We start from the raw sequence: 16250 nt of genomic DNA, 5'->3' as shown, positions 1-16250 counted from the left end.
GTCAGTAATACCTGGACAAAACCCATTAGAAATTTATTATCAGATTTGAAATTCCATCATCTTCCACAAATGCTGGAAACTGATATGCTTTTCCTTCCAAGTTCTTACTGATAATAGGCTTGCAAGGAAAACACATTAAAAGTAGGCCTCATCCATTGATGAGAATATATTTCATGTATTTATTTTAGATTTCAGATCATTTAAAGAATACTTTGGGCTTAGTGAATTCAGCAGGTATTTTACTTTCTTAACGTTATTCTCAACTTTGCAGCAAGGAGCCAGAGTTCCACCATTTTCAATTTGGAACAGAAAAGCATTTGTCGCAGCTGTAGCTCTTAATTTGACATCTAGTTTCAGGTCATTTTCATGTAAATAGAAAACAATAGAAACCTGCTTACAATTTCCATAAAGGGGATGTTTGCTTCAACTTTATCATTTTCCTCTAGCAATTTTATTTTCTCTCTCTGGGATTAAAAGAGCCGATAATTGTTCACAGTTATTATTTTTCATCTTTATAAAAACTTGTTAGTTCCAGTCTTTATTACTCAAAAGCGCCCAGTGCCTTCTATATTTGAGTCATACACACTACCCATTAATGTTTCTAGCTCATTCTTTCCTTAATCTGGGCTAGGTTAGGCAGGTCAGCTTTTCTATTTCTTTCTATAATACATTTTCTCCAGGTTTTTGCAACCTCTTTTTCTACCTTAAAAAAATAAATAAATAAACCAGCATGTGAAAATTTGGAATTGTTTCATTGAATACAGCTGATACAAGTTTATGTTTTGATTTATGTTTCTTTAAACATGCCCAAATGTATTATCAACAGTAGCTTCACAGTCATTATAAAATGTAATTCTGTGCTTTTTCTAATAAATATTTTATTTCATTTTTACTCTGTTTTTGCAGGGGAGCTAACTTTTTGCTTAAGCATAGATATACATTTACTTCCATGTGTTTTACAGTAATTTTCAAGTGAGTCTCATTGGAGAGAAATTTCATTTTTGTGTATCACTTTTTAAATATGTTGATTGATGCAGATTAAATGGGAAGTTATTTTTGTCATTTCGATTGTTCCTCTTCTAGTGGTAAAAATAAGAAATCACAGTCTTTTAAATTTTTTTAATGAATCTTCTGAACATACCTGGAAATCATGTACTCCTTTGGCTTTGCCTGGACTGGTACAGTAGTTGCTATCGTCCTGGGGGGCGGGGGCAGGGGTTGAAGTGCCTCATCTGGTTTTCAGCAGAGATTCATCCGTGCTTCTGTGTTTTCCTGCCCCAGTGATATGACAAGAACGGTGGAGATTTCTGGGGAAGGAGGCCCCTTGGGAATACATGTGGTGCCCTTCTTTTCATCTCTGAGTGGAAGGTAAGATGATTTCCTGGTTTCAGAAGCTCACACTAATTAATGGAAACCCTGAGGAGCCCACTTTTCCAGTCATTCTTCAGAAAAGGACCAAGTGTGAATTTCTGTTATTCACATAAACACCTCAATATATATATTTGTTAGCCTCAGATGCATTAGAGGCAAAACTAAATCATTTACTTCTAAGACGTAATGAAAAAGAAAAAAAAAGTCCCTCGCAATTTCTCTATTTGAATTAATTATAATGCTTTTTTAAAAAATATTCTTGTCAGAAGCACATAGTAAACAGAATCATTGACAAAGATTTTAATATATTGTTAAACAAATATAGCTATTGAAAAATTTTAATTTTAAAAGATATACTTCAACAAGTGAAGATAATTTCTAATTTATATTTCCTCCTATTCCTCAGGCATATAGAGCTAAGAATAATAAACATTCAATATTCTAGTAGCTACATCAGATATCATACATATATAGGTATATATATATATATATATATATATATATATATATATATATATGATGATTTTGCTATAGAAGAAAAATGACATCCTGCTATTTATTTTTTTCTAAAATAACATTTAGAACATTAAAAATAATTTACTACATTCTTTCAGAATTTCAAATACATTATATTACTAAGACCATACTGGTAAATGGCAGTTTAGAGCCTGTCAGCATTTCTTGGAAGCCACATCTATCTAACTGAATATAAAATTTGTTTTGTTGACAGAAATGAAAGTGTATGCCCTGGACCTAATATTATCACTTATGGACCTAGTTTCCTATATTATGTCACTTTCCAATAAGATGACCGCCTTTAGCACAAGATTAATTTGACAATGATTGCCAGAAACTTAAATGAAAATAAGTTTCTTGGTTACATGATGTTTTAATGACTTTACTAAATGGATTTTCTTGAATGTACCATCAAAAGGTAGAATGATTTATTTTAGCTTGGGATGTCAGCCACAAGGAGGGTCCACTTCTTTTCACACAAAATCCAGATCTTCTTACTCATCCTTACTCCATTGCTCTTTCTAGAACTAAATTTTCCCAAAAGATTATGTAGTATTAATTTACTAGTCCTGAATGTTTACTCCATTCTGTCTGCCCTCTAGCAGGAAAAACAGACTCAGTCATGATATTTTGGTTGGCACCATATTCAGCAGGTAACCATCTGCTACCTGTAATTGCAAAGTCATCACCCTTTTTTCCTTTTTGCAAATAACATCTGATGTCAATCTCTTGCTGGAATGAATGTTTCCTCAAAAGAAGTGAACCAGAAAGCTAGTGGCTCTTACTGTCTAGTTTCCTGTATGTGTTAATAAGTATGCTTATAAATGTTATGGGTTGTGGCACAGGACAAACTGAGGTTGTTTTTGATAGACAGGGTGGGTATTTACTCATTTCTCATGAAATGAGAAATTCTAATGGCTTCTGGCAGAAGGGTACTCATTGAGTCTTGTGAAAACACCAGAGTGCTTAAATTACCAGGCCCTTTAGTTTAATGAAGCTGGAATAGAACTCAAGATCTTCCCAATTTCCAAAAATGAGAAAATATACAATGTGACAGTCACCATACTTCATTTCCAATAGTTTGTAAAACAAGCTGGCCTTACAGACAAAAGAAAAAAAAAATCACCTCTCTCACTTCAAATAAGGAAAACATACTAGAATATATCGATTTCCTCCCTTCTCCTTTCTGGTTATGATTCCTAGCATAAGCCTGGTAGAATACTAGAAAGAGTATTGCAGTTGGATTCAGAAGAATTGGAATTAATCCCAGTGTTCATTTTATATGACCTTCAACAAAGTCCCCCAAACTTGTCTCTTGTGAATACCTACTTCACATCAAGGTTATGGGGACTAAATCACTTTTAAAAATGTGAAAGCTTCTTGTAAAACCCACAATGTATGAATGCATAAATTATCAATCAGTATTTTGATTGTTTTGGCTAAAATAAAAAAGCTTGATTCATTATAAGTTCATGGTCAACTGTTTAGTAAGTTAGAGAAATAGTTCTATTATTTTTTGCTATCCACTAGTATTATAGAAAGGAAATTTAATTAAAAAACATTAAAAATAATATGGAAGTGGAGACATGAGCCAATAAAATTTAAGAAGTAATGAGTGCAGGCTGAAATAGCACACTTAACTCAACCCATGTGTCTAGATGCCACTGCGTGTAGAGCATGTCAGACAAGTGTCTGACTTCATAATGCCATATGGTTTCACTGTGTGAGCACCGGGGCTTCGTTAAGGTCATAGTGGCAGACTTAGCTCTTAATTTCCTTCCATTTATTGGCTTGTGTCATTATTTTAAATTAGAATTTACATTTAATTCTTTATTAAGACTACTGTAATTGGCTTTGCCTCCAAAGTATTTTCTTTTTCATTTAGAAAAACTACTGTCACACCTGTTGTTGAATACGAAACCTAAGTTAGAACTAGCTAAAATATCTTAGCTATTGTACCAAAGTCTCCATGAACCTGTTTTAATACCTTAGCACAGGGATGTTTATTGCTGCTTGACTTGAGGGCCATTTGCCTTCTCAATAGAAAAACAAAACAAACACAAAGCAGCACTAAATCCTTGCAAGAAAAGAGCAATTTAACTTCATTTGTTTAAAAAAAAAAAAATCTGTGCTATTTTTTTTTTTAGAGTTAAAAACATGAAATCTATTTTTTTTCAAGAAAGATGACACAATAAACTCCATTTTACAGTAAAGGTACCTAAAGATGAATGAGGAGGAGGAGTGATGGGGAAGAGGGGAGAAGAGAAGACATTCAGACAGAATGCTAAACTGGTAGGGTGGTGAGGCCTTGGGATACAGTGGAAGGGCAGGAGAGGGGCAGGGAGAAAATGGTGGTGCCTACATGATTATTTGATGAGCAAGAAGCAATTGTTACTTTTTTAATTCTGTGGGGCTGTGGATTTCAGCATCCTTGATCACTGCTCATTAATGCAAATTAACTGGTTAGTCTCAGCCTATAATTCCTCGACAGCGTTAATCTTTAAATCCTGTGAGTCTTGATCCCAAATGAGACAGCTACCACAGCCCACCAGTCTGGAGCATGGAGGGTAATGAGCCATGATTTTCTGAGCCTTCTCGTAGTGGGTCTGGATGACATCATAGTGGAGGGAATCTACCCCTTCCATGGAATAGAAAGGGCAGGAGTATTTTGTTGCCAGGGACCAAACTAATAAAAATCAGTCCGCTTTACGTTTTACCGAAATTACCTCTGACACATGGGTTTTACAGTGGGGCTTATTCTGTCAATAAATTTTTCATGGAAAGTTAGGTTATTTAGATCAGTGAGGTTCACATAGCACACTCCAGCTGTAATATGCTAGCTAAATTGCAACCCAGTGGCCTGAAAGAATTAATTCATCTCCCAAAATGTGAGATTAAATCCTAGGGAGTAACATTACATGACTGATGATGTACTGAATTAAATTAAAGGAAGACTTGAATGCTTGTTAAAAAAAAATCTCACTTACATAAACTAGTTTATAACCACATGTGAGCCTCCTAATGGATCATGTTATTGTGAATCCACCATAACAAAAATCCAAAATGTGAACTAGAAGGTTTGTTTAATTTAGGGGAAAAAACAATTATGATCTGTTTCTTCATTTTTACACATCCAATAGTTCAATTTTTAATATTATGATGGTAACACAGAATATGTTTAATTTACAAACCTGCTGGAACTAGGAAATGAAGCACACACCCCGGCCCCATACTGGTCCCTGTGACCCTGAGTCTGCCTTGCGGTAGGTGGTGTGACTATTTGCTGTTCCCTCCTGCAGCAGCATACTGTATTCATTTAACATTTTTGAAGACTTAAATATCACTGCATGTGCCTTGCCTTTTGACGTCTTGAGATGATATGAGCTCGTTAAATGAATGGAGGCCTGGAGGCAGAGGCTCAGCTCTGTGGCTACTCCAAGCAGGAGGATTGCTTTCTCCTGGACTTTCATTATAGGCTGCCCTTTTTCCATGGCTGACCCTATTATTCACACATAAAATGTGCTCATATTTTATTTAGATTTGAAATTTAATGCAAAGGGACTATGTAATAGCACACAGGGTCCTATACAAAAGAGAGTGACTGAGTAGGAAAGCAGGAACAAGGCACATGGAAGTGGCAGGTTTTCCACAGCCAGGAGAATCCTCTTAGAGGATAGATCGGTCTTTCTGACTGTAGGATGCAACTAAGACCCTCTATACCACCAAGGAAGGAATATCTCCCAAATGATTAATAGTAAAATTTCTCGTTATTGGTTTTAGTTTGGGTTTTATACACGTAACCAAGTACAGTCGGCCCTCTTTATCTATAGGTTCCTCATCCACAGCAGATTGCCTGTGGATCAAAAATATTTGGAGAAATTAAAGTACATCTGTACTAAACAGGTACAGACTTTTCTTCTTGCCATTATTGCCTAAACAGTACAGTACAACAGTTAATTGTATGAATTCTAAGGCATCTAGAGTGATTTAATTACAGGAGAATGCAAATACTTTGCCATTGTATATAAGAGACTTACAGATTTTGGTGTCCAAGGATGATGATCCTGAAACCAAACCCCCATGAATAGCAAGGGACAATTACATATAAAATGTAATTCTTATTGCTATAGTTTTCTTCTTCCTTTCCTTCTTTTCTACCCATTCCCCTTCTGACTCTTAGTCAGAAACACAAAGTCCCAGGAGTTCTAGGTATCCTCTCTAAATCTCGCCTCTTCCCTTTTGAAACTTCAGACTACTCTCCCTTTCAAAGCAGACAGTGGGTGGTGGGTGTTCCATACCAACTCCATCAGATTAGGTCCATTCAAAGCCCCTCTAGGTCACACTGGCCTCCCATCCAGTGTTAACTCTCAAACCCTATGTTGCCTCTGAGTTTATCAATATCTCCACTTCTATTGGACTCTAAGATATTCACCAATTCACCTGGCCCTGCTCTACAACCTTATCTCATACTCCATCTTGAGAACAGAGAAAACACCAAATGCCTATTTGGTTCACTATAGTAACCAATGGGCTGATCTTCCTTCAGAGTAATAGGATCTAAGCTTAAACATTTGTTTACTTCTTAAAAATGCAAATTAGTGGAAGACGCAGTAAAATTGCAAAAACCCACCATGAATTCCTAATTCTCTCCCATTACATAGCATCATGCTGCCAATCTCAGCGTTAAGTTGGGCTTACTCCTTATGGTCAATTGTGATGCGCTTCCCCAAACCACAAGTCTTTGCTGTCCTCAACTCCACTGAGCTATATTGGCCTTTCTAAGTTTGCCACAAGCACGAGAAATGGGGTCCTAGATTAATGTTCTCTGAATTGATGTTTATGTATATTTGCCTTGAAGGGCCTTTTCTTTTACTGAGTTTATGTGTGTACGTGGTTTTGGATGAAGGATTTAAATAACAATTGCCTGAATAGAAAGCATAATTTATTTCATAAATAGAAATCAATACTAATTTCTGAATAGTTGCAAGTGGAGAAATAATTAGCATATTGTTATTCAGTAATTCTATTTCAACCTAAATTTTGCATTTAGGATCCTAGGACTCTTCATCCGAGGCATTGAAGAAAACAGCAGGTGCAAACGGGAGGGACTCTTTCACGAAAATGAATGTATTGTAAAAATCAACAATGTGGATCTGGTAGACAAAACTTTTGCTCAGTAAGCATTTTTCCATTGTTTTATTTGCTTTATCATCCCCCTAGAATGGTTATAATCATTACTGAACTCATTATGATCAAAATCAGAGGTAGAATTTCTGGTCATTTCCCTTTAAATGACCTCTGGACATCCATTTTGGAATGTGTTTTATGTCTTAGCACACTCAAAGGTGGCCCACCTGTGTCCCAGACATCTCCAGGAACATTAAGCCACAGAATAGAGGAAGTTTTCCTGCTTGGTTGTCTTGCTGGGGCATCGATGAAGGGGTTTGTTTTTCTTGGGATGTGGGTCAGTTAGATTGATATTTAATAGCTCTTTTCACAGACTGTTAGTTCAGCTTATTAATTAACTGGCTTGATGTAAGCCGTCTGCCTTAAACCAAAGAATCTGTGAGAAATGTCTATGAGGATTCAGTGAATAATATAAGCAACTAACAAAAATTAAAATACTCTCTCTCAAGAAGTCATCTCTCCAAATGTGAAAATTTTATGGGAATAATTTCCTGTCCACTACAATAAGAATATATAGCACTCTGATACTACATATATGTTTTTAAATATATGTTGGTATTGTGCTGAGATTTCATGAGGAAATCAGTACTGATACTCCATAGTAATAGTAAGCAACCTCTCTTGTTTCTGACCCAACTGTTCATAATATATCTTTTCTCTGGGCATTAGTTCTCAACACTGTGTGTGTGTGTGTCGGTGTGTGGGTGTGTGTGTGTGAGAGAGAGAGGGAGGAAGAGAGAGAGATGGGGGGGTGCTTGGGGGAAATTAGTCATCAACTGCTTAAATGGTGAAAGAAATGAAGCCTTAAAACACTCCATTTTGTTCAACAAAATGATAGATAATATTATAATAATTATTAATAATGGTATTGTTTGATATGCCACAATGCATTTTCAAGGACTTGATAGGTATGCAAGACAGACATTATCATCCCTGTTTTATAGAAATGGAAAACAAAGGTCAAAAAAAAATTCAGTCTGGAGTTATTATGGAGGAGAAATTGATTCGCAATCAAGCAAAAAATAACCTATTAATTATCTGATCAAAAATACCAAATTATTTTTTTTCACTTAAAATTAAAGTTTGCCTTTTTATATGTTCTTCAGTAATTAATGCTGGTTAGACTTTCAGATTTAGAAACACTTAAAAAAAATATGGGTCATTGGATAAGTTACTTAGTCTCTCTGAGCCTCAATTTGGGTTTGCCAAATGAGAATTAATTATATATACCTTGGTGGTTGTAAAGAAGAGTCAATGAGAACATTATGCATGGTCGTCCTGCACGTGTAGCCCAGTGGGCAGGTAGTTAGTGGTAAACTCTGATGTTTAGGTAGCACAGTCATACTGGTAGTAATGTGGACAGTGTCTTGTGCCTGAGCTCCTGTGCGGAGCCTGGTTGCCTCTGTGCTGGAGTACTGTGGAAGGCAGCTGCTAGCCACTGTATCATGACACATTTACTGACTTTTTCAAGGGCACAAGATGTCTTCCGCCAGGCAATGAAATCCCCAGATGTGCTCCTCCACGTGCTTCCACCTCAAAACCGTGAGCAGTATGAAAAATCAGTCATTGGACCTCTTAACATTTTTAGTAGCAATGATGGAGTTTTGAGAACAAAAGCACCTCCTCCTGTCCATGGGAAATCTGGAGTAAAGACAGTAAATCTCACTGGAACAAATAGTCCTGAAGCAGATGCATCACCTTCTCTGCAACAAAACAAGAGTCCCCGAGTACCAAGACTAGGGAGAAAATCTTCATCTCCCTCGCTCTCCCCTCTCATGGGGTTTGGCAGCAAGAAAAATGCAAAGAAAATTAAGATTGACCTAAAGAAAGGTAATTATTAAATTATGCTTAATAGCATTCTATTATTGTAACATGTAAAATTGGTTAAGAGAAATGCATTAAGCCTAATTTAGTTAATTCTCCCTTTATTTAATTGTATCAAAGAATAGATTTAAGTGTATACTTAGGTAACTTAAATTTCTTGAAATTGTAATACTTTCTTCTCTTCTACAGAGTATAGATTATTTGAAACAAGGAAACAATAAAAACACGTTGGAGAGTGGAAAGAATCGTTGCAAACTTGATTGAGGCCAAGCAATATTGTATTCTAACTTAACACTAAATAGGAACTAAAATCCAGTTGTCCCAGTTTCAAGCACAATTAGTAATGTTTTAAAGCATCCTTTAGGACAAGTCCAACAAAGATATAGTCTCTGTTTCCCTAGAACAATTTTATATAAGCAAAAAATTGACTCTTCAGAAAGCAAATATATGATTATTAATTTCACTGATTTAGCATTACAAACACTGTTTTAAAACATACCTAATTTTGAGCACATGTATAATCTTTCTTCATTCTTTTAAATTTTTCTATCCATTACAAGCACAAATCAGTGAGACTAGATCATGTACACACATGTGTACTTATGAAATACTATTACACATATGCACACATAAGGTGTTCATGGGCTATTATGTTTCTTGTTCATTTTGTAACCTTTGTCTAATATTCCCTTTCCCCATTACAACCTTCTAAAATCCTATGTTTTTCAAGACAATTCATAAAGAACCAAGATCTCATAGATTCTTTACTGAATTAATAGAGAATTTAGTGGTTACAAGGTAATTTTAGAATACCTAAAAGTGTATTTCAAAATATGTATCTTTAGTTGTTCTTAAAAGAGTCTCTGATAAAAATTTTATTCACTTATAAGAATCCTCTACTGGAAATAAAATGTATTGAATAAGAAGCATAGATCCTTAATTGCTCAGCAATTAAGCTTTTTTATTTAAATGCATCTGTTGAAGTCTGTGTACAAATAATCCAGCTATGCGTAATATGTGAAGTTAGGTTCTTTGAGGACATAAATATGAGTCATAGAATCACTTTAAAAATCTATAAGAGGGCTGGGGATGTGGCTCAAGCGGTAACACGCTCGCCTGGCATGCATGAGGCGCTGGGTTCGATCCTTAGCACCACATAAAAATAAAACATTAAAAAAAAAGATGTTGTGTCCACCGAAAACTGAAAAAAATAAATATTAAAAAAAATCTATAAGAAAGACTTGAATGTAAAAATAAAGAATATGACATCACAGGTATACTTTGGGAAGATTAATCTAGAATCAAATAGATATACTAATGAAAAAAACAGACAATAAAGGTCAGTACAGGATGTGTTGCCTGTGTCTAAATGCAGAAATATAATACACATTCCTTAGTAGATGAAAGACTCTAGGAAGGAAGGAAGAGAAATTATAATCATTGCTGAGGTTCTCAGGGCAACTTGCATAATGGAGATGTCATTGATAGAAACTAGAATTTTAAGTAGGTGAGGCTATTGGAAAAGATCAGAATCTGAATTAGAGAAGGAAGTACATAGTGAAGTTTGAAATGCATATAGTGATATCTAGAAAACTGATATCAAAAGGAGAGATTAGGGCCAAGGGGATCTTAGTCTTTCCTATAGGGAGATAATATAGGATCCAGTAGCTGACCAAAGCCATGGGACAAATTCATCCAAAATAGAGCCTTGGGAAACATTTGTGTTCATGTGGGAAGACAAGTGTATGTACTAGTGACAGATGTTATATGATCACAGAGGTAGGATAATAATCAGAAAATAAGAACATTAAAACCAAGGGGAATTAATTTCAGAAAACAATTGGTGGGAAGTGTCAAGGCTAAATTAAATTGATAATAGGAAGAATTATTGGGTATTGTCATTGGTCGATGTGTTGGTTAGCTTTTTATTACTATAATAAAATACCTGAGATAACAAACTTAAAAAGAGGAAAGGTTTATTTAGGCTTACAGTTCTGAAGGTTTCAGTCCATGGTTGATGGTTCAGGTGCTTTTGAGTCTGTGACAGCAGTATATTATGATGGGAATATGTCATGGAGCAAGCTTCTTACTTCATGTTAGCCAGGAAGCAAAGAGAGAGAAAGAGAAGGGGACAGAGTCCCAGTACCCACTGCTAGAGCAAACCACTAATGATTTAACTTCTTTCCACTGTGTCTAACCTCCTCCCAACAGTGGCATAACCTAGGGACCAAGCCTCTTACACGCAGGACTGTGGAGGACATTTATCCTATCCCTAGTGGTGGAACATTGGTGATGGAAGCTTGGAGAAGAATGCAATTGAAGTAACAGTTCTTTATGGCAGAGACAGCTGATCATCCCTCAAAGAGTGAAAAATACACTGGAAGGGAGAAATTAGAGATGTGAGAGAATAAGGAGGTGCATCAGGTTTCTTGCTGACAGGACATGAGACGTTGGCTTGTACAGGTTCAGGATACAAACAGACGGGTGAGCCACAGATGAGCCAGCTGACAGAAACTGACAAAATTCAGGTCAAGTCGCCCTTTCCTTCCCAGGAAATTATGCAGTCAGGTTATGGTTTACTGAGGAACCCATCTCAGGCATATGGATAATATGTGCATTTCTTCCAAAACCTGAATAAACAAAAGTGTAGCACAGATATATAGGGCGCCATATTCACTTTGATACCATCATGGCCTGTCAGAAACCATAATTTTATTTGAAACCAGAGGAACTGAAGCATATTTTAAACCTTCTGGAATGTAAATATTTTACTTATTCTTAGTCTAAATTAGGTAGATTTTTACTGTAAGATCGAATATAATATTATGTATGCTGAAAGTGACTGTTCACTTTTCTGGTCTTATACGCTAGGCCCTGAAGGACTTGGTTTCACTGTGGTTACCAGAGATTCTTCCATACATGGTCCTGGTCCCATTTTCGTAAAAAATATTTTGCCAAAGGGAGCAGCAATAAAAGATGGCCGGCTACAGTCAGGAGACAGAATTTTGGAGGTAAGGATTTAAATTAATAACTTTGATAAAATATTAGTAAATAAATAAATACATGAACATATACAGCTGTCTCTCACAGTATCCCTGGCAGATTGGTTTCAAGACCACTCCGCAAGATTACTACATTCTGCAGATGCTCAGATCCTTTATGTAAAATGGCTCATAATCTGGACACCACCCTCCTGTATACGTTAAATCATTTCTAGATAACTTATAATACCTAATGCCATATAAAAGCTGTGAAAATGACAATTATACTATATTTTTTAAGGAATAATGGCATTTAAAAATCTGTACATGTTCAATGCATATACAAGGAATTTTTAAAGTTTTTTTTTTTTAATTTGTTCTCTTTTTACATGACGGTAGAATATATTTTGACATATTATACATACATGGAATATAACTTCCCATTCTCATGTAAGAGAGATTTTTTAAAATTTTTTTTTAATCGGAGATTCATTGAATCCATAGATTCTAATGAAATCCATGGATATGGAAGGCTAACTGTACACTAGCATTTCATTTTGAATATAAAATATATTAAAATTTATTACTTATAGACAAGATAAGGACTCTAATTATGAAACTAGTTAATGAGTAGCCTAACTTAATGTTAAGTCCCCAGTGAGATCAGTGATATGGGGTCAAATAATAACGAAGACTTTTCCATATCTTCTCTTTCTTACTTCTTAGGGTTCTTGGAGAATTTGCATTAACTCCAACAGTTCATCATATATTCAGTGAGGTCAAAGGAATTTCAGTCACACCCAAGCCTTTGCAACAGTGTGTTTTTTTTTTTTTTTTTTAACTTTTAAGGGGTGGGGTGTTTCTCAGGTTGAACTATGCATTGTCCAAATTTTCATAACCTGGTATACACAGCTAGTAATAGAAACAGCTAAATGGGTTTTAACATAGATAATTATTTGGAATATCTGAAAGTCTTTTTTTTTTCATTCATTTTTTAGTAGCATCATATTCTTGTTAATCTTATGTTGCTGATGTATTTACCTCTTAAGAAATCATCTTTAGTAAAACTGGCTGGTTTATTTTCACTCTTTTAGGGCATGAAATCAAGACTAGCTTTTCATGTAGTTCTAGATCATGAGGAAGATGCACCAAATGACTAACATAGCTCCAAATTAGAATTTCCAATAACTTATGACAATCTTCTGACTATAATTTTCTGGACATGAGAGCATTTTAGAATTATATAAAAAGAAATACTCATATTGCCAGAGGAATTTGCCATGTAGTAATAGTTCATTTCTTCTTGTTCTATTGGGTAAAAAATGGTGCCAAGCAAGCATTTGAAATCTACTTTCCACCTAATTGACAAATCAATCTCTGGTACCTGTCAATTTGATTTTCCCCTCCGAAGAATGTGATGGCTTAGAAAAAATTGCTGTTACTAATGACTGACTGAGTTTGTTCAGCATCATAATAATGATGGTCAGAAAATGTAATTGTGACTATTCATATGATTTTATTCATTAGGTTAATGGCAGAGATGTCACTGGACGAACTCAGGAAGAGCTTGTGGCTATGCTAAGGAGCACCAAGCAGGGAGAGACAGCCTCTCTGGTCATCGCTCGCCAAGAAGGAAATTTTCTGCCCCGAGAACTGGTAATGTTCAGAGCTCAGTCTCACTGAATTTTCAGTGAAGATCTTAACACACTCATCGAATTCACAGTAGCTTACTACCTAGTTCTTGACCACTGAGCCATTTTACCAGCCCTATTTTGTATTTTATTTAGAGACGGGGTGTCACTGAGTTGTTTAGTGCCTCACTTTTTCTGAGGCTGACTTTGAACTCACAATCCCCCTGCCTTAGCCTCCTGAGCTGCTGGGATTACATTTATACCAAAGTTGGATTTGAGTATTTATTCCTTTGGAGTATCACATTTTTTTAGGCATTGCTGCAAGGAATTGGGTACATGTAAACAATGCTTTGGATATACAGATTCAAACACGTTTATTGATAACTATTCAACAAAATTCGACTAATTAAATAAAATATATATGGAGTATATGCTGCAGGCTAAGACCTACATAAAACAGAAAAATAGTTCCTTGCCCCTCTTTCATGGAGTATCCAGTCTAAAAAGAAACAGAAACAGAAGCCAGTCTTCAAAATGGAAATGAAAATTAAGAAGGAGAACCATAGCATGTTAAGATTAACATTACAGGTCTCAAGGACTGGAAAAGGCATCTTGAGGAAGAGAATTTTAAGTCTTCATAAAAATGTATACCCTTTGACCTAGAAACTACACTTTTAGTAATCTGTCCTGAATTGATGATCAAAGATATGGAAAAAATTCATGTACATTGATTTTTTTCCCCAAAGTCCTATATAAAATAGTGATATATTTGGTGCTATATAGCCATAAGGTATTGGTTAGATAAATAACTAGATATTTCTCCAATGAAATATGATAAACTTAAAATGGGCTCAGTGAGGAGTTATTAATGGCATGAGAAAATATGGAATAATATTAAGTAAAAAATAAAATTCTATATAATTATACATGCAGAATGATCCAATTACATTAAAAACTGAAACAAAATAATTGGGAAGAGATGTACCCCAAATGCTGAGGCTATGAGAAATTTTAACTTTCTTGTATATGTATTACAATGAATTCATATTGTTTATTTATTGAAATACCATTTTTTTTAAAGAAGGCTATAGAAAATTCAAAAGGGGTTTTGTGGCTAACAACAAAGGAAAGCAGATGGGATAAAGGGACTTTAAATTACTCCCTGTTTTTTAAATTTTTATTTTCTTTGAATCTGTGTAAGAGATGACAAAGGCACATATAGATAACAGAGTCAGATCATCAGAACAGTGAAGGTTCCTTGGGAGAGTTAATGAGGCTATTTAGCTTAAAGAAGAGAAAGTTTAGAAGACATGATAATTTTCACCAAATATGTAACAAACAGTGTATCTGGTTGGTGCAAAGTTAGAGATTTGGGGCATGCAAAAATAATGAAGACTCTTTTCCTACTCTCTTTGAACTTGTCCCAAAGCAAATGGCTGGAAGGAGATAATGTTGTAAGAACTTTCCAACTATCAGACTGTATAAGAACAAAAAGTGTTACTTAGAATATTCAAACATGGCCTGCCTTACCATCTGTCAAGAGTGCTCTATAATAAACATTCTCCCATCAGGAAAGTTAAATAAGTCTAAACAACCTCTAAGATATCAATCTGTACTTGGATTCCGTTGCTCCTTCCCTGTCTTTCCCATGCTCTTGTTCATCGTCCCCCTTGCCGCACTGTATGTGCTGGGAAGAACTGTAGTCAAACAGAAAGCAAGAAGAGTGAGTGGTGTAAGTCATAAAGACAAACTATTCACCTCCTTTTCTCTTCTTTTTTTGGGAACTAGGGATTGAACTCAGGGGCACTTGACCACTGAACCACATGACCAGCCCTATTTTGTATTTTATTTAGAGACAGGGGCTCACCGAGTTGCTTAGCACCTCACTTTTGCTGAGGCTGACTTTGAACTCACAATCCCCCTGCCTCCGCCTCCTGAGCTGCCAGGATTACAGGCGTGCACCAGGGAACCCAGCTCCTTTCCTCTTCTTGTTTTCTCTGCACCCAACCATTTTGGAAGGCAGAATCTCATCTTGCTCAAGCTCCTTTCTCTTCCCAAGAAATGCTGCAGAAGCTTAAGTCCTCGGTTTTTTTCCTCTGAATTACAGATGGTTTTTCTTTCAACTTTGTTTATTCAAAGACCTTGGGCCTTTTCTACCAGGGTGAAAGTGAAAAGAAATGATAAGAAAGGGCGCAGCTTGTACATAGAGTAGGAAGTCCTTTCACTTCTTATTCAGACCTTTGTTTGCTAAAGATAAAAACTCAGAGAAAACCTCAGTGGGATTGTGTCTTTATTTCAGAGATAGGAGAGAAAGGAAAGAAGTTTTGACTGTTCATTCTGTTGAACTATGTTTCTGAAAGGAACAAAGCCCTTCATAGAAAGAGAAACATTTCAGCCAGCCCTTACACATGCAAGAGAACCTAACGACAGAGTTCTAATGTAAACCCTCAGGAGCCCCCAGGTCCACATCTGGTGGTTCTGACAGTTCTCTTGTATGATCTCTAGAATTCCTGACTCCATAGCTAATTTCTTCTTCTCACTCCCCCAGGTAAAGGGGGAGGGATGCTGATCGATCTTGTTCTAGGTTGTTATTCTAAATGCATTTTCTATCAAAGACAAGTATATCTAGAAGTTAGCCAATGGAATAATAGAATTTTTACACTAAAGGGAGTTGTAAAAATCAGTAAGTCCAACTAATTTTGCAGTGAGTAAGCAAAGGAGTGGTGTAATTGAAAAATCC

At 35.7% G+C, this 16250-nt stretch overlaps 1 protein-coding gene across 1 annotated transcript in view; it reads left to right on the top strand.

Annotated features, from left to right (window-relative positions):
• Pard3b (par-3 family cell polarity regulator beta) overlaps nt 1-16250 on the top strand; it is a 1014040-nt gene that overhangs the window by 527873 nt on the left and 469917 nt on the right. Inside the window, exons 6-10 of the mRNA XM_027941877.2 lie at nt 1282-1368; nt 6938-7063; nt 8546-8904; nt 11770-11909; nt 13407-13535. Coding sequence (XP_027797678.2) covers nt 1282-1368; nt 6938-7063; nt 8546-8904; nt 11770-11909; nt 13407-13535 — 841 coding nt within the window. The remainder of the gene's footprint in view (nt 1-1281; nt 1369-6937; nt 7064-8545; nt 8905-11769; nt 11910-13406; nt 13536-16250) is intronic.

The sequence above is a fragment of the Marmota flaviventris genome, chromosome 11 (genome assembly GCF_047511675.1).
Source record: "Marmota flaviventris isolate mMarFla1 chromosome 11, mMarFla1.hap1, whole genome shotgun sequence".
NCBI classification, from domain to species: domain Eukaryota; kingdom Metazoa; phylum Chordata; class Mammalia; order Rodentia; family Sciuridae; genus Marmota; species Marmota flaviventris.
This window is presented reverse-complemented; position numbering and strand designations above follow the sequence as displayed.